The 18,428-nt window shown below is 49.7% G+C and overlaps 5 protein-coding genes across 5 annotated transcripts; 2 read left to right on the top strand and 3 right to left on the bottom strand.

The window, feature by feature from the left end:
- Positions 1 to 2,974: 2,974 nt before the first annotated feature.
- On the bottom strand, positions 2,975 to 9,898 carry PSV08DRAFT_374584 (ATP-dependent rna helicase dbp2; the record flags this gene model as incomplete). Its single annotated transcript, XM_066093291.1, has 12 exons — positions 2,975 to 3,021; positions 3,261 to 3,413; positions 3,868 to 3,975; positions 4,025 to 4,993; positions 5,047 to 5,192; positions 5,426 to 5,608; positions 6,468 to 6,814; positions 6,880 to 7,575; positions 7,642 to 7,724; positions 7,791 to 7,964; positions 8,576 to 9,728; positions 9,785 to 9,898. 12 exons carry the CDS (start codon positions 9,896 to 9,898, stop codon positions 2,975 to 2,977), a joined length of 4,173 nt encoding a protein of 1,390 aa, XP_065948071.1.
- Positions 9,899 to 10,030: 132 nt separating this feature from the next.
- PSV08DRAFT_366067 (uncharacterized protein) lies at positions 10,031 to 12,264 on the top strand. The gene is made up of 6 exons (XM_014223515.2): positions 10,031 to 10,213; positions 10,270 to 10,494; positions 10,546 to 10,661; positions 10,714 to 10,758; positions 10,810 to 11,886; positions 11,953 to 12,264. The coding sequence occupies exons 1-6, from the start codon at positions 10,074 to 10,076 to the stop codon at positions 11,988 to 11,990; spliced, it is 1,641 nt and encodes a 546-aa protein (XP_014078990.1). The 5' UTR covers positions 10,031 to 10,073; the 3' UTR covers positions 11,991 to 12,264.
- PSV08DRAFT_210537 (uncharacterized protein) lies at positions 12,124 to 13,766 on the bottom strand (the record flags this gene model as incomplete). Its single annotated transcript, XM_066092088.1, has 4 exons — positions 12,124 to 12,629; positions 12,666 to 12,925; positions 12,995 to 13,552; positions 13,597 to 13,766. 4 exons carry the CDS (start codon positions 13,764 to 13,766, stop codon positions 12,241 to 12,243), a joined length of 1,377 nt encoding a protein of 458 aa, XP_065948072.1. The 3' UTR covers positions 12,124 to 12,240.
- An 861-nt stretch (positions 13,767 to 14,627) lies between these two features.
- On the top strand, positions 14,628 to 15,617 carry PSV08DRAFT_210541 (uncharacterized protein). The gene is made up of 2 exons (XM_014223517.2): positions 14,628 to 15,154; positions 15,257 to 15,617. The coding sequence occupies exons 1-2, from the start codon at positions 14,862 to 14,864 to the stop codon at positions 15,483 to 15,485; spliced, it is 522 nt and encodes a 173-aa protein (XP_014078992.1). The 5' UTR covers positions 14,628 to 14,861; the 3' UTR covers positions 15,486 to 15,617.
- A 1,226-nt stretch (positions 15,618 to 16,843) lies between these two features.
- On the bottom strand, positions 16,844 to 17,317 carry PSV08DRAFT_374588 (high mobility group box domain-containing protein; the record flags this gene model as incomplete). Its single annotated transcript, XM_066093292.1, has 4 exons — positions 16,844 to 16,876; positions 16,929 to 17,050; positions 17,107 to 17,202; positions 17,257 to 17,317. The coding sequence occupies 4 exons, from the start codon at positions 17,315 to 17,317 to the stop codon at positions 16,844 to 16,846; spliced, it is 312 nt and encodes a 103-aa protein (XP_065948073.1).
- Positions 17,318 to 18,428: the final 1,111 nt, after the last annotated feature.

The following is an 18,428-nucleotide window of genomic DNA, read 5'->3' on the forward strand; positions in this document are numbered from 1 at the left end:
CCGGACTGGCTTCCGTTGACTGCCCCATGGGACAAGGCCGACGCACCTACCAAATACGACAGATGGGTCGATTGCTGGCTACACCTGCAGCACCTGCAGCACTCAGCATGGCAAAGCTACAGGGATACAGTTTATTTGTTTGGTATTGTCAAAAAAACGGTTGAGAGAGTTCCAGACCATGGTCACGTAGTGGTTGATCCAGAGGCCAAGCATGCAAATCATCTACTGCAGGTTGACAATTAGACCGATCCCGCTACTGCACGACACCACACGCTGATCAACGTGTCTTCTCACGCGGATAACACCTGTACACGCTTTTCCAGGATCAGGTTCCATGTTCAAAGACAATGTCAACTCACATGACGCTCCTCGCCCTGGCGATACTCATCTACCTACGCCGACAAATATGACCAATTACTTTGTCTACGTGTAGACGAGTCTCCCGCTCCATGGGTCTCATAGCGTCTGCGCCATCTCACTATCGCCCCCCGATCCGCGGGCCTCCCTTCCCCCTCCCCCAGCCATTGTCCAGATATCCGGTATTCTTCGGACCTTTCCTAGTCTATACTTTATCTCGACTCTGATCAGAGTTGCCATCTTGCCCAGTCGGGCTATCAGAAGCCAAGGAGAGTAAAAAAATGTCTCACTTTTCTCATGTGTGCATTGCGTCCGCTAGCAACCCTGCCATGATCCTGCTCCATGCGCCCTATTGCAATCTCCGGGGTTTCATTGCATATGCTGCAATTTCATTGTCCTTACTTGGAAAGGTGTATGAATATCATTTCTCACCGACATTTTGATTACTTTTGTCCGCGGAGATGTGGTAAGGTCGCCCTTTCTGTTCATGGGCATTATTCATCCCCTCGGCCCCTATTTGGTATATTCCAAGAGAATGTGAGTGCTTCTTCTGCAGCTCCCGCGGAACAATTCTGCTATGCAGTCATTATGTCAGGATGATTTGCTATTACAGGCAGTCTGGTGAGAATGTGATGCTTTGTGTGATGCATATTACTTTGCGAAGACGAGCTAACCTACAGTGATACTTGTTGGGGAGAGCAGTGGGAAACACACATGTTATCAATAAATACAATAGTAACTCGTATCTTGCATTCTGGCTTTATTCGTGAAATGTAAACATGACTTTGGTGTCCTAACTACCATCACGACGACGCAGGTGATTATCGTTATAACACTTCCCTTGTTCTAACTGTATTGGACAATTTATCTTCTCCTTCGAGTATGTGTTTTCTCGACACGTTAGAATAAAATCTCTACGTATTTCATCATAAAATCGAAGGTCACCTGCTCACCTTGAACACTACCCACCCTCTCACCCTTTTCTTCTCTTCCATCCCACATTGCATTCAAACACTCCCCCATACACCCACATTCAAGTTTTTTTTTTTTTTTTTAAAAAAAAAGGAAGACAGCAACCCCTCATTTCTCCACCTCCACAAGAAACTCTCCCCTTTCACACCCCCCTCACCCGTCTTATACGCATACTCAACCCCCCATAAGATCTTCCCACCACTCTTCTCTTATCCCATTCAAACCCCCCACAAACTCGCATCCTAAGCAAGTTGAACAAAAAAAATTCACTCACACTTTTCCCTGTTCTTTCCCTTACTTCCCCCCACTCTCTCCCTCATAGGTACTTGTAAATACAACATACATATGTACAACTATACACACAATGTCCTATCGTTTATAACTCACTGGTCCACACACACACACACACACACACACACACACACACACACACATGATTCTACTACCTCTTTTAAAACACTTCTTCACCCTACACATACCTAAACCCCGCTATTCCCTTTACCCCCTCTTATGATCGGTAAAGCGAGTTCTGCGTGGAAAAAAAAAACACGGAGAGAGATAGAGGGAAAGATGGGAAATAGGAAGGCAAGAATGTCAGTCGTAGGAGAGATGTATGTGTGTGTGTGTGTGATTAGATAGTGTTAACATCTAGAAGGGAGACACACACACACAGAGAGAGAGAGAAAGCTAATATATGTACGAACAAAATGACTTGCCGCCCCCCCAAAAAAATAGCAGAGCAAGCTTTATTGACACGTGGCAGTTCTAAATGAGAGATGCCCAAGTTGAACGTAGTGACGAATTTAAATTTCCATCTACGCGTCTTCATTCTTCTTCTTTACTAGAAAAAAAAGAACAAAACAAACGAAATACGTATTGTTATTCGCAATGTTTGTTAATTGCTGCTTTTCCATTATCCATGTGTATTGTATCTTTATCAAAGAGAACAGAGAGGTAGATTTTATTTGTAGACACAAGGTAATAATCTAGATGTTATTCCCTAGCAGAGTATTTTTTTTAAAGGAAAAAAAAAGAAAAGAAGGGGGAAAATACGGAAAACTTAATATCAACTACACAAGGTTATGGGCCAAGGAATAGCGGACAGAACAACGATTAAGTTTTATGGAAGAAACAGGATGACCAGAATAGCTTCAACTTGTGAAAGCAGCTTATTCAAGATTCAAAGGGACCATAACATAACACACTCAAATTATAGTCCACTCGCAACGTATTTCATCATAGCACAACGAGGCAGCAAACCATAATTGTCATAGACATAATGCATTCTATCTTGACTATTACCTGATGAAACTTTTCTTTTTTTCTGAACATAAACGCCGGCGTCACAATGCAACGTGACCAAATGACTGCGGACAGCTGCGACATACATGCAGCTATCATCAACAAGGAAACCTATACCAGTCTAATATGCAGGAGAACTGTTCTGCCAAGCTGACATCACAGCCCTGTCCTTGGGGTATCAGCGTACGACAGAGCCTGAGAACGTGCAGCGGCTTTCAGCCGCACTTGGAAAAGGGATGGAAACATGGCAAGTCCGAAATGACGACCTCCAACGCCAAACAAGGATTGAAATCGATGCTCATCGTTCTGATGGCGTGACAAGCGAGCGCCGTCGACAGCATATTTACCAGCGGCTGTTGCGAACGGGATCACCGTTACCTCCAGTCCAGCCTAATGTAACTAGTTAGAGTCTGTTTATTGTTACAAGGGCTAACAAGACTTACCACCACGACCACCGCCGCGGCCTCCTCCACGGCCACGGCCACCTCCCCAGCGGCCACCACCGCCGCCACCGCCGTAGCGGGCCATCTCATAAAGACGGGGGTCAATCTGCTGCTTGGACTCTGTAAGAATTTGGACGAGGTCACGAGCTTGCTTGGAGTCTAAGTCGTTGTTAGCAATTGACCAACAGCAATGGACATGAATATACATACTCTCTGTAGTGAAAAGTGTGATGGCAGTTCCGTTAGCGCCAGCACGACCAGTACGACCAATGCGGTGGACATAGTCCTCCGAGTTGTTCGGGTAGTCATAGTTGAACACGTGAGTAATGTTGCGAACATCTTTGAAAGCAAAGGTTAGTCTATGATAAAAAACAGAGCGGACGACGATCATGATTGGATCGCGTGAAGCTGCAGTATGTTGCATGCAACCGTCTCTGTGCGCTACAACGAAGATCACGGCATCAAGTCCAGTGGAAAGGCTGTGGATATCTCCTGGTCTGGGAAACCCTTGGAAGAGACTGCGACTTAACCAAGTCAAATATCTCAGGCAGCTTGCTTCAGTAATACGACGGTAATACCAGAAACAGAAGGTAGCGAAGACTATAAGCCTCACCAGCGTGACCAAGGATCCCTGGGGATCAGATTCGAGAGAGATGCAAGCCCTGGACGATGTCATGGGAGCGAGTGTAACAAGCGCACAAGACGACCTAAGCAGAGCACAATGGCAGTTCACGCATAATAATAGTTGAGGTGGGGGTGGGGAAGAGGGAGTGTTGGGGGTTTGCAATCATACCGATACCACGGGAAGCTACGTCAGTAGCAACCATGATTGGGCTCTTGCCCGTCTTGAACTCGTTAAGGACCCAGTCACGCTCGTTTTGCGCCTTGTCACCGTGGATGGCTAAAACTGTGTTAGCAGTGTTTATTCGAAAAGGAAAAGGTCAACTCACAAAGCGCCGGCCAGCCGTCTTGACGAAGGAATCGGGTGATTTCGTCCGCAACACGCTTGGTACCTGTGAAGATGAGGATCTTGTTCTCCTTGTCGCTCATGATGGTCTCGAGATGCTTGGCCATACGGTCACGCTTCTCGAACTCTGTGCAGACCTCAACGATCTGTTGAATACGGTGGTTAGCAGAGAGGTCCATGGAACCAATGTTGACCTGGATCCAGTCCTTCTGGTAGTCAGCAGCCAGTTGGCGGACTTCCTTGGGCCATGTCGCCGACCACATGCAAGTCTGACGATCGGGACGAATCTGTCCAATGATCTTGCGAATCTGAGGCTCAAAACCCATGTCAAGCATGCGGTCGGCCTCGTCCAAAACGAGGTAGGTGACGCGGCGGAGGTTCGTTTTTCCTGCTTCGAGCATATCAATAAGACGTCCGGGTGTGGCAATGCACACTTCAACACCGCGGGCAAGGTCACGGATTTGAGGACCCTTAGGAACACCTCCGTAGACACAGGTGTTTCGAATGCGCGAAGACTTTCCGAACTTGCTGATCTCTTGCTGAATCTGGACAGCAAGTTCACGTGTGGGAGCGAGGATGAGAACGATAGGACCATCGCCAGGAGCGAGGAGAGGCTGGGCGTTGATGTGGACGATGGCGGGAAGACAGTAGGTGAGGGTCTTTCCGGAACCAGTTTCAGCAACACCAACAACATCGCGACCAGAGAGAGCCATGGGCCAACCCTGCGCCTGAATAGCAGTAGGCTTTGCGAAGCCCTGAGCCTTGACCTCGTTCATAACGTAGGATGGGAAACCAGCCTCATCAAAGGTTGTGACTGGTTTGGGAATGTTTGTGCCCTTGACAGTCATCTGGTGCTCCTTGCGGTACTCGGCAACCTCAGCCTCGGAGCGTGCGGTGACTGCGGGATCCTCCTTGTAGAAGGACTTTTCGAACTTGGGCAGAGCATCGAGATCTGTTTAGACATTAGCGCTATTTTTCCGAAAATTGTGCTGCAAATCAACATACCCCATTGCTGCTGTTTCAAGCCTTGGCCGAGCTGCGACATGCGGTCACCTCCATCGCGACCACCATAGCCGCCACCGCCATAGCCACCGCCGCCGTAACCACCGCCACCGCCAGAGTAGCCGTTGGAGCCGCCGCCGTATCCGCCACTAAGAAAACTGTTAGCAAATGACGAAAAGAGGTGAAGTGTGACGAAGGGAGAATTCTACGTTGTTGCAGCAAGTACGTGACCGCGTGCTTGACATACAAAAGCAAGCAAAGCAGCGCGGCCTCCGGACTGTGACTGCGCGTAGGATCCGAAAAAAGAAATGTAGCAGATGGAGGGTGTCCATGAAGCACGACTGTGATGCCTTTCCCGTGTAAAGGGGATGAATCGCCGTACCCGTACGATGCATATTGGCTTGTCGAGTTGCTATAAGACCCGTATCCAGCATTGCTGTAGTCGTACCCGTTTGAGTAGCCACGGCCGCCATCGCGACCGCCGCCGCCATATCCACCACCGTAAGACATGATGTGCGTGTGTGTGTGTGTGGTAAAGACTGGCGTCAAAGGAGCGCCGTTCGGTCTAAGAGAGCGTGTTTCGAGATCTGAGACCGCGAGGGTATATTAGGACGTTGTAAAGCAACGGAAAGAGTGTCGCGGGTTGTGCGATAAGAGAAGCACTGGTAGAAGAGGGCGAAGGTGTATGAGAGAAGAAGTGAAAGGGCAGAACGCGCCAGGAAAAGTTGCCTTGTCCTCTGTTGCGCTTGCACATTTTTTGAGACGCTAATGGCGCTAGGGCGAAGGGTCTGGCCATTTTGGGTTAGTGTCGAACTTGCCGTTATCAGGCCGGGGAAGCCACCAAGAATTCCATTTCGCCACTCTTGGGCCGAACTGCAGATACACTACCATTCCACCGAGACGCTGCAAAATTTGACATGCGCCTCCATGTCGTCGTTGGTGGGGCTGCTGCTCTGATGCGAATGAGGCCCGACACGTAGCGAATATGGCAGAACAGCATACCACCACCACCAGCAACAAGCAATGCATTCACCGCTTCAGATAGAGGCTGCCCCACGGACCTTCTGTCGTCGATGCATTGACTTTTGTAAAAGGCTAGAGTCTCCGTTGCAGCAAACATGTTGAAATGGCAGCATGGGCTATGGCCGGTAATAGGGTGACATGGCATGCATCCACTACTCATCTATTCAACTCAATTCAATCCTTCTTGCCAGCCCGCAATCCCATGTCCCAGAAACCTCTTTCCATCTGCTCCCCGTTAGCGCACTTGTGGAGCACCCACTTTGCCATCAACACTTACTTTAGTCGCATGGACAAACACCTTAGCTAGCTCCTCCACTCTGCTTGGACTTAAGCCTGCTGCATGTTTCTCCACAAGCTCGCTTCCCCTCGCCATCGCACCCCTGTACTCATCTGCTACATACTGTTCGATCCACTTCCAGTACCTGCTGCCTGTCCTGATTGTGTTTGGGTCCTCGTATAGCCGCTTAGCAATAATGCCGTAGCCCAACAGACAAGGGAGAAGGGCTATCTGCAAAGCAAGGAAGTCTTGCGACATGCCAATATCAAGGACGTAGCGCGTGTATGCCGTAGTAGCCTGATCCTCTTCCTTGCTGATAATATCGGCTTCAGAAAGTCCATATTCTTTGCAGAAATCAATGTGAAGCTGAATTTCCTCTTGCAGGGTGACAACCTGTTGGACGGACCGACCAATGTCATTGAGGTTGCTGGATTTGTATGCTGCGAGAGCGGTAGCTCTTGCAAATTGAACCTATAAGACCATCAATCGTTTCTGTGATAGAAGACTACCTGGCATGAATGGACTAGAGAACTTACAAGGAACTGGTAATCTTGCACAAGATAGTACATGAACTTTTCAAGTGGTAGTGTTCCATCTCCCATCATCTGTACAAACTCATGCTCCGTGTACTCTTTCCACGGTATTTGCACTTCATCTCGATCAAGTAGGTACGAGATGAAGTTACCAGGAGTAAATGGGAGAGTATATACTGAATGGAAATGATTGATTGGTCCACTCCCTCGCCCGATATCTGTGGCTGTTTTGATTCCAGCTTCAACGTATCGATTGGCTTCCTTTACAGCCTTGATCATAGGCATACCGAGAGCGAGGTTGCACGAGATCGCTGAAGCAAGTGAACACCCTGTGCCATGTGTGTTCTTCGATTCCAAGTAATCACTCTCGATTAAGATGACTCCACTGTCTCCAACCAGCACATTTAGCACTACTTCCCGGTCCGCCACTTCTTTACTGACAAAGTGACCGCGCGTTAATGGTAGGTGGCCTCCCTTGAGTAACACCCACTTGGGTCCTCTCTTGTGGATATGACGTGCCATTGCGACAACATCATCAACGTTCTGCGGGTCTGGGACTTCAACGCCTGCGGCTTTCAAAAGAAGCTTTGCCTCCGGGAGGTTTGGTGTTAGAAGCGTTGTGTAAGGGAAAAGATGTTCGATCAGTGTTGTAACCGCAGCTTCGGGAAGAAGTTGTGAACCTGATGTCGAAACCGTTACCTGAAATGTGACTTAGATGATTGGCCATGTCTAATCATCCAGATGGAACGGGTAACCAGAACGTACAGGATCCACAACACTCGTGCTAATGCTATGTCTCTTCAACGCATCGGCGACAATCTTGATGGTCTCTGCTGACGCAAGCATGCCTGTAAGACGTGAGCTTCATTGCTTTGAAATCGACACATTTTGCTATCATCTGTTTGTAGACCTACCGGTCTTGACAACATCGACTCCAATATCATCACAAACAGCATCAATCTGCTTCTTCACAAAGTCTGGGGGTGTATGATGTATGTCTTTCACACCTAGCGTATTTTGTGCTGTCAACGCGGTAGTAGCAGTCATAGCATAGCAGCCATGTGCTGCAATTACCTTCTGGTCAGCCTCTAGTCCGCTGTTGGTATGGGTGGATAGTTAGTTTAACTGGCTGATTGAATAAGGGGCGGATGCATGTATGCGTACGTACGCCCCACCCGAACTGTCTGAGCCAGCAATTACCAGAATACGTTTTGGCAGCATTGGGAAGCACTGAAAGTTGAATATATGGAGAAATTGCTTCGTTCCCAGACTGTGGGCTTTGAATGGTGTGAGTCTACCGTTTTCTCTTTGAGCCCCACCATCCGCCGGTAAGTAGGTAGTACGCGAGACCCACGTCATTCCGTCGTATCTTCATGTTGCCGGCACGCATGTGCAAAAACGCTGCAGGCACAAACGATGCACATTCGGCTTCTGATATAAACTGGCAACCCTCTGGTACTTGATAATATCGTACCCATCTTCTAGTGGCAAAATAGGACAAACGCTGTTGGAAACCCATGTATTACTTTACACACGCATTGTATTGTGCCGTTAGTTCATCGTGTCTAAAAGTATATAGAGTGATATCCAAAGTCCATCTATCTGCCGTCTGCTGAGATTTTTGAGTTATTTTTCTTCCACTGTGCCATGCTTCCATCAATGCCACTCAGCTACCACAATCCCTTGATCTGTGATACACGCTGAGTGGGCTCGAATATTTCATTGTTTTCGGACGTGTTTGCTCTCGAAGTACTGCCGCTATCTGTAAAGGTTGGGAAAGCTGATGCATCGTGGGTCGCACTGGCATCCCAGCCAAGGGTCTCTTCTTTCTCATAATCCATGGGCGCCCATGCCGCATCCTCATCTTCAGGTACGAAAAGACTTTCGGGATCGCGATGCGGCGACGGCGCTTGTACTGAGGTCTGGCGGGATCCTAGGCGGCTTGAACCCTCGCGTCGAGATGCCGGCTGTACTGGTGGAGGCATATCAGACTGAAAACTGCGACTACCTTCACGCTCCATTGTCGTTGTTGATGGCGTACGAGGTGTGTTCCTGCTGTGTGCTGTTTGAGGCGCGGGAGCAGGTATGGGTGCGGGCGGAGCAGCGGTGTAGTTGCCCGAAGTCATCAATGTGAATTCGCAAAACAGGCCATCGCATCCATAGCTGAACTGTAGTGGCCGGGTTGGCTGAGAATAGAAGGCTTTTAGGTTCGTCTTCAGAGTATCTGCGTGCATGACAATGGCTTTAAAATCTTTGACGTTGATGATGATGTGTATGCCGGCTTGTACGACGAACTCTTCAAAATCCGATGTGTTGACGGCCACAGCGGTGACAAGTGGGTGCTTCAAGATCTCCTTTCCGTTGGAGATCTTTTCAGTATAGCTCTTGAATACGCAGCGACCGTCGTCTCCTGCAAAAATGTCGAGCATTTCGGTTTTGGTACCAAAATACTCAATGTACTCTCTCACAGCACCAGCGTGCATGGTCCACCGATTTTTTGCTACAGATCGATCAAACAACGCATGCATCACATCCACAGCTTCGTAGGTGAGCTTGTACGTTTTGATAACACCCGGGTTGCAAACCATCTTAACAATGAACCGACATTGTGTCTCGTTCTCCCGTTCTTGCACACTCACTTCACAGCGATCTATCGCACCGTCCCGTCCTACTGGATCGTACAGGCGCCCTTTGAAGACTGACAAGAGGGCCTTGGTGTACATGCTGCACGTGAAACGACCCTCAGGCCCACCATGGCTTGGGACACACTCATAGCTGGCAAAGAATTGCTTGCCATCTAAAGTAACGGCGGCATATGCGGATTTGGAGGAGTTGAGTGCAGTGAATGTGAACTGAGATGAAACGTATGAGACGACGGGCTGGCTTTGAGGAAGAAGGGCAAACCCACCTTTTCTCGACGCGCTTCGATGGCTACGGTGTCGCTGAATTTGCCTAGACAGACAAGAAGATCATGGACCTTAGAAGCTGCCTCGGGGGTGAGGGTAAAGTTGAGAAGGACCATGTCGTATGACTATTCGCATAGTGGCGAGGGCAGTGCATGTCATACAGCAGCGCTTGTGAGGCGGCCGAAAGCGGAAAGACCGCGTTTTTGACGCGCTAGCGTATTGACATCATCGCGCCTGCTACTCGGGGTATGGTAAACAACATAACTTCATGACTAGCCCATCCAAGACATCATGGCTCAAGCGGTGCTCCCAGACGATATCTTGCATCTCTTGTGCGAGGAACTCGCCAGCCAGGAGCAATTTGATACCCTCTTCAACTGCGCTTGTGCGAGCCGCGCCCTTGCCGTCCCTGCGTTAACTCAGCTGTACAAGTACTTGACACCAGTCCGGCTCAGTTGATTATCATCTTTGCTGATACGAACAAAAGATCTCACCATCTTGCACCGGTTCGGGGTGGCGGGGAAGATCTCTACGGTTTACCGGCCGCCACTAATCTACTCACTATCCAGAAATGGTCCATCTTATGGCGCTCCATTGTTGCCTCGAGCCTTGGCGCTACTCTTTTCCCGTATTGTCGTTATATAAGATCGCTTGACTTCCGCGATCTCGGTTACCTTCTCGAAGACGACCAATTCCGGGCCAAGATCTCAAAGTCAGTCCAGTCTCATCCAGCCCATCTGAACCAAGACACTGACACCCATAGGCAATTTTTCGCTGGTCCACTGAAGCAGTTTGAGAAGACAGAGACCCTGACGAACATCAAAGGCAAGAAGTTTACACGAATCAAGACAGCGGATGTCATTGATGCCATTGGTGAAGGTGTGTTTGCCATCTAATCTCATACCGTGTTTGAGATTCTGAGATTCTGCAGTGGTGACACAACACACGCCCACTCTCGAGGTGATTAGTGGAGAGCGTACGTGCAAGCCTGTTCAAGTGAATTGAAGAAACAACTAACGCCTTGGAGTTCAACCTGGTGCTCTTGTCCGGTGGACACCGCGTCTCCCACGGCTACAAAGCCTCGAATTATGGGATGGCAAACCACTAGAAGATGAGCTAGTCCACGCATCTATCTACGAGCATTGCCCACACTTCAATTCTCTGATGATCTACACATGGCGCTCTACTAACAATGACCAAAAGTTTGCCAAGTTTCTTTCCTCTATGCGACCTAATACGCTGCAAACGCTGCAAACCATTAGCGATGTTGAAGCAGGCGCCGAGACCTTCCTCGCACTGAATAACCATGGAAAATCCCTCGAAGATCTTCGCCTATGTGTGACCAAAGACTCAATACCGCATCTAGCTCTGCTAAAAGGATGTACGGCTTTGAAGACACTTCGTATCGAAGATATCCACGGCACCGTTGACCTCGAGGCAACCGAAAATGACGTCTTCCTCGAAACCATATCATGGCTGCAAAAATGTTCGAACCTCCAGCGTCTCAGCTTCTCCAAACTGCAGTCCGGGGCCGCTATTATTACCCCTGTACTGTTGGAGGAAAAGATACAACTCAGCAGTCTAGAGATAGATTCCTACACGCTCAAAGACCACAAATCATTCCATCAGGCTCTTGTGCACCAACAATCTTCCCTACGAGTATTGTTCCTGAGTGGCGACACAGAAGGCATGTTTCGCGACGACCTTGATATTCTTGTTGAATCTTTGAGGCAGCTCCGCCAATTGCGCGATTTGCACCTCATTCTTCCTGAGGTATTGCGCGACGATCATCTCAAAACCATTGTCGCCGATCTCTTCCTGCTCGAAGACTTGTATGTAAGCGGGCTGGAGCTCAATGACGACGTGCTTCCACATCTAGCCAGCCTACCCAATCTTCGCACTGTCACCATCTCTGGTATCTCAAAGTTCACCATGGATGGCTTGTTAGATTTCATAGACAGGCTGGGCCCGGGAAACCAAGGTATTCGCCTGTCGGTTGACATGGCAGATACGGATACCCTGCTTCCAGACGAGCAATTGGCTCTGGTAAAAGACAACTTGATGGAGAAGACCGGTGGTACCTTTGAGTACATGGCACTAAGAGGTATGTGGTGCTGTACACTTAGTGAAATATAGACGATCCCTGACTAGGAGTGTGTGCTTTCTCTAGACCCTAATGTACCTGAATTCGAAAGCGATTCGGATTAACCTTCCATGAGTCTTGATTCGTAGTTTCAGGACCTTATGGAGTGTTGTGGAACATGAATTTGGACGGATTTATGTTTCGGGCCATGTGTTTTCTGGTTCGAATTGGTTTTTGTTGCAGGATACAAAATCAAGTTTTGAATAGTAACACGAACGCTATGGGTATACAAAGCCATCATGCTTTTCTTACGCAATGATCTGCGCGTTGGTAATGATTCTCTTGATAAAAAACATCCATCAATCTATAATGACCTCAATCAACCTCCATATTTTCCTCACCTTGCTCATCCTCGTCTTCTTCCTCCTCTTCCCTATCCAACCGCTCATTCAACATCTCCAACCGCTTCTCACACACATCCCTCTCCAACTCAGGCAACCGCACCAGCCTCCCCACAAACACGGTCCCCAACTCGCGAATATACTCCCACCAATTCTCCGCCACATACCTAGCCAGATGCTCCTTCAACCGATAATGCCCCGGCAAATCCACACCGCCCCTCTTGGCGAAAATCCGACACGCAAACACCATCATCTCCTCCCTGCCCGGCCTTATAGCCTGCAGCTTATCCACCACATGCTCCATAAGATCGTGCATATCGAGGCGATCGGCTACGTTCCACGCCGCGCAGCACTGTTCCAGCACTGTGCTGTGGACCTCGCTACTAGTAGTTGTACTACTGTTATCGGGGTCGGGTGGTAGCCGGATGCCGAAGCCGTCGCTTTCGAGGTACTCGGCGGCGAAGTCAAAGTGTTCGGGGTCGATGTGGGGGAGCGCTGGGTGGCGCAGGACCCAGGTGTTGTCGATGTAGTCGAAGTGGTTGAGGCCGCGGCGGGGGTCGCGGAAGTAGGGTCTGTTCCAGAGGGATTGCTGGGGGAGGATGCGGAGGTGCGGGGTGGGGCTGCCGACGAGGATGTGGATGAATTGTTTGCTTTGGGTGCTATGTTGGGGGGATGAGGGTTAGCTTGGAGGGAAGGGAAGGGAGGGGTGGGAGAGGGGTGGGGCTTACAGTTCGCCGTCTACGGTGTCGCTGGTGGGTTTGTTTAGAATGTTGGAGAGACTGATGCTGTCTAGGATGGAGGATTGCTGGAAGAGAGGTTTCGTGGCTGGCTCTTTTTCTTTTGGGTGGTGCAAGTCTGTAAGGTCTTCCTCGTCTGTGAGATCTATGGTGTTGTTGAGCAGGGAGACTCCAAAGGGTCTGTTAGTGTTCTGGGCTGCGACAGTACGACTGACTTGTGGACTTGGTAATGCGTTTGGGGGCGATTGAGAGGGCGTCAACAAGCCTCTACTTGTAGGATTATGACGCAAGTAGTCGTCTCGGCTTGCACGTAAGGCTTGCTGGAATTCGGTATCCATGGAGTCTCCCGAGTCTGATTCGAGATCGGAATCAATTGTTATAGTACTTCCCATTCTCTCCCGCCAGTACTCCAAGTCTAGGGAAGAGTCGAGGTGGTTGTTGGCCATCCCATATGCATCTCCTAGTCCCGGTACTCTTGCCACTATTTCTCGCTGTAGAATTGGCACAAACGGATCGTATTCGCTCAAATCTTTTGGAGTTGCCCAGCGACTGTCTAAATTAGCATATTTGTGGGTTCGTTGAGAGATACTCACAATATCAGGCTGCCTAAAATCAATATAAGAATTGTAGGAACACCGTGTGGTCGGCTTCGCAATAAGTCCTTGGGCGCCATGTCGTCTATACAGACTATTGCTGGCCATGATGGTGAAGGGGACGTTGAGCCCTGGTACTGGATCAGACTGCCAGGTTCTAGCTGATCCATGGTGTTCGCGATTTATGATCTTGTCGCAATTCGACTGCTCAGTCTGTATTTAGATGATTGTTACCCAAGCCCAGGTACAGTCGGGCGGCAGAGAAAGTGTGATGTGAGACGCACTTATATAGTTAGGGGACTTCTGAATAATCTTGCTGTCTATTACCTGCATTCATCGCTCCTTGAAGCTACCTTTACCCAGGCCCGGGCTTTGCAGTATTTTATTGCCCTTCTTGAACTGCCAGCTGAACCCGACTTCTGCCAACTTTCATACTTACTGGATTCATCGATTTACGACACTAAATAGTATTGCCCAGCATACCGCCAGAGAGATAGTTCTTCGAATCTACTGTGCTATGAAAGCCGTTGCACAATGCATCTCTTACTTGATCTTCCCTGACGCTAACCTGTTGATCGGATCCCACAATCTCTAAACCATTTTTTCAACAGAATATTTTTTGACTAGTATAAGGGCCGGATACTTGGTTGGTGTGTTTTTGGTACTAGTGAGTTTAAGTATTAGTTCACCCGACTACAAGGGTGCCATGTGCAAGGAAATAGACAAGCAGCGGACTTGTAGAGCTTGTTGCAACGACCTGTCCTAAATCAGACGCCCATTCACTCTTTCACCAACAAGTCTCTTCACAAGTTCTCACCTAACCAAGTATGAACCCATTTTCTCTCTAGCCACTACATAGTCTTCCAACCCCCCTGTATACTTTTGTACACCAATTGTCTTGGCAGCGGCACCTCGTAGTATAGCGCCTTTGCGGAGTTGGATCGCCCACGGCTCGGGAGTTGACTAAGCTGCCCGCAAACAACCAATCCAAGGACATCTGGCATTTACTGCCTTCCGCGACCGTAACCTCCACAAACGAACGACGCGCCCAAATCCCGCTCGCGCCGTTCGCTTCCAAAGCCCACTTGTCCACTATACACACGCACGCATACAACCGAAACAAAAAAGGGAACACACCAATCCTCTCGCAGCTAGGAATTCGGCAAACGGGAACACAAGCCAAACCTCACGACAATCCACACCGCGGTGGATCTTACAACCTTTCCCGCTCCACTACTACAATACATAGACGCATATCTGCAACCATGTTCGGCGTCGCAGGCATGCAACCGCGGCAACTCGCCGCACAGGTGCTCAACTTTGCGCTCGTGCTGTCCACCGCGTTCATGATGTGGAAGGGCCTCTCCGTCGTCGCCGACTCGCCATCACCAATCGTTGTCGTACTCTCTGGATCCATGGAGCCCGCATTCCAGCGAGGCGACCTGCTCTTCCTCTGGAACAGAGGGCTGGATACGCAGATTGGCGAGATTGTCGTGTACAATGTCAAGGGCAAGGATATTCCGATTGTGCATCGTGTGGTTAGGAGATATGGTGGAGGGTGAGTTTGATTTACTTTTTTTTTCTGGTAGCGTCGGCTTTTTTTGGTAGGGGGGGGGGGTGTTCAAAAAGAGAAATACGTTGCTGACGATGGTTGATTTAGTAAAACTCCTCTCCGTCTCCTCACAAAAGGTGACAACAACCTTGCAGACGATACAGAACTGTATGCTCGCGGACAGTCGTTCCTTAACCGTAAGGAGGACGTGATTGGAAGTGTCGTTGGCTTCATACCGTTTGTCGGATACGTTACCATTCTGCTGAGCGAGCACCCATGGCTGAAGCAAGTTATGCTGGGTATCATGGGTGTTATGGTGGTGTTGCAGAGGGAATAGCATGTGTATGATGGAGAAAGAAAAAAGTAGTGTGTATTGAAGTTTATTATAGAATTTGGGTTATGTCATATTCTTGTTTATTGTATCTCGTAGTGAAGATGTTTGCTATGTGACTTGAACTTTTTGCTGTGCAATCATTGCAATACCATGTGCTTCAAGTGAAGTAATCCAGATACTCGCATCATGCCCTCAAAACCGTGTAGCTATATATAAAACAAAAAACATTTACCGTTGTGATGATCATACATGTGCACATACAATTGATAAGAGAGGATTAGAAAACGATGAATCCCTATTTATCTCACCCAACCCCCCCGCATTTACCCTACCTTCACCTCCGCGCTATTTCCCCTCCCCCCTCCCTCCCTTTTACAACCAATAATCCAAAAAAGAAACAGTCATGCGCCGTACGGGGTTCGACTATACCACATGTCAGTCCGCCAACTCGAACTCTTGTCTCTGGAAACACTTACACCCGTGATCCCCGCCTTATGATGTTCCCACATGCAATGGAGCTTTGGGAAGGCGATAGCATAGCCACTAGCCCAACGACGCTATGTAGACTTGTTTTTTTATCTTGAATTTCGATGGGGTGATGGCGAGATAGGAAGGGATATATGGGTGTGTATGTGTGGTTCTAAAGGGTGTTTTGGTAGAGCAGGGGGAGGGGGAGGTTTGAGTGGTTGGTTGGGAAAAAAGGGAAGGGAGGGGAAGGGGGCAAAGAGTGGAAATGCAAGGTCTATTACTCTGGTTGCGGGGGTTGTCAATGTGGTAAACCGATACCAATAGTTTCAGTGAGTTGGTTTTCCTTTATGAACAAAAGGGAAAGAGAGGTTTTTCTGTGTGGGGTTGATCCGGGAGACCCGGAGGTTTTTGGCACTCACTGGGTGCACTTGAGGTTGCATATATGTATGACGAGAAATCACGTGGGCATGATAGAAGAAGAGGAACAAGTTATAGAAGCAGCAAGCAAAATAAATCTCCCATACTGCAAAGTTTAGACTAGTGTACACATAGACTTGATCATGAGCTTCGTGATGTTTATGCCCCTTTTTTCCCTCTTCCACGAGGTCGAAGAAATAAGGGTTGAAGATGGGGAGGAAGAAGACGCCGCCCCCCAAACATCATGACCGAACAAGTCACAAGCGCTGGAAATGAGACTGAACTGTGACTGTCCCTTTATCGCAAATGGAACCACACAGATTTGGCTAGCCGAAGACACTGAGATACACACGCACACCCACGTCCGAGACAGAACTCACGAACCCATTAAAGCCTAGGAAGGATCACATAAAGGAAATTGAAGAGAGAGGAGGCGGACCGCAAAGCCCGAAGCCCAGGACCTCCAATGATAAGCTCTACTCGGACTCTTCCTCTTCCTCATCGGCAGCCTATATTTGTTAGCACGTGATTTTGGGTTGCAGGGGATGGGGAAAAGCATACCGTGTAAGCAGCCTTCTCCTGCTCGTAGCGCTTCTTGTCTAGAGCAGCCTTGGCCTCGTAGGGCTGACGCTGTTTGTCGTTGAGTGCCTTCCACTTCTCACCGAGAAGCTTGCCGACCTCGCCTAAGCAAAAAGGTTAGAAAACAGAGCGGATGAGGGATTAACAAGCATCAACTTACCGAACTTGATGCCTGGGTTGTCCTCGCGGACCTTCTCACGCTGCTCGTTGGCGAAGAACATGTAGGCGGAAAGACCACGCTTGGGCGCGTTGGGGTCTGTGACTGGTGAGCAGGGTGGGAGGAGAGTGGGAGCACGTGAGCCAAACTTACCCTTCTTCTTCTTCTCAGTCTTCTTAGGCGCAGCCTTGCGGGTGGTCTTTTCCTTGGGCATGGTGTTGGTTGATGTGCTATTGCTGGGGGTTAGCTGGGTGGTGGTTGAGAAGAAAGAGAGTGAGGGAGGGAGAAAGCAAAACGAGGGAGGCGAGGTGAGCAATACAGACGCCTGTACGACGGATCAATGTGGGGAGTAGCAGTGGTGGCTGGCAAAGACGGGAGATGGTGGTGAAGGCGTAGGCAATGGCAGTGGTGGTTGCAGGGCTGGCTGGTATGCGCGTGCAGTGACGCGGTCGCAAAACACCACAACACGACGCGAAGATGCGCGATTTTACGAAGATGGAAGGAGCAAGTACTCACCAAAGCAGCTGGATTCGGCAAAATCGAAGGGGTTGATAAAGGTCTGTTTTGCGGTCAGTATGGGATGGGCGTGGATGGCAGGCGCGGCGATGGCGACGACGAAAGAAATGGAATGCGAAGGTGTCGCCAGAAATGCAGAAAAAGGGCTGTGAGAGGAGCACAAGGGCGGAATGGAGCGGGAAAACGCGTGCAAAAAGGGTGTTGTTGCGAAAAGGGGTGCTGGTGATGGAGCGACTTTGGCATTTGCAGGCGGGGACGACTCACCAAAGGTTTTGCAGGCCAGAGTTGTATGGGCGGTCTACACTGCGAGGTTTTGGTGAGCACGCAGCGAAAACAGCGAGGGCCGCAAAGGACCCTCACAGCGCGGCCTGGCAGGGCGAGGGCATTAGGTAAGCACGCTTGTTTTGCAGCCATGGCATAGCAGCGCACCCGGACCACCACCCCTCCTTTGTCCACCGGGAGCTGCGCTGCCTCACCGCACCAACTCTCGCCCGCACGGCACACGCTGCACTGTCGTTTTTTCACCTGCTGGCCGCGCGAGAGCGACTGCACGCACCGGCGAGAGCGGCGGCGACGATGATTGCAATGGCGACAGCAGCAGCGACGCGAGCAATGGCCTGTTGGGTTGATGCACCCATCGCCTCCAGCAGTCGCCCTCACGTCTCCCCCAGTGTGCCAGGCCCGCGCCCGCGTCCGCGCCCTCGCCCAAAACACGCCTGCACCCACCCTCGCAGCGCGCGCGGCCAACACGGACGCGCATCATGCTTGGGCGCCCCCTTCGTCTGCTCTCTCCTGGCGAGTTTCAAGTT

The sequence above is a fragment of the Bipolaris maydis genome (genome assembly GCF_028858645.1).
Source record: "Bipolaris maydis strain C4 unplaced genomic scaffold PSV08scaffold_16, whole genome shotgun sequence".
Taxonomy (NCBI): Eukaryota; Fungi; Ascomycota; class Dothideomycetes; order Pleosporales; family Pleosporaceae; genus Bipolaris; species Bipolaris maydis.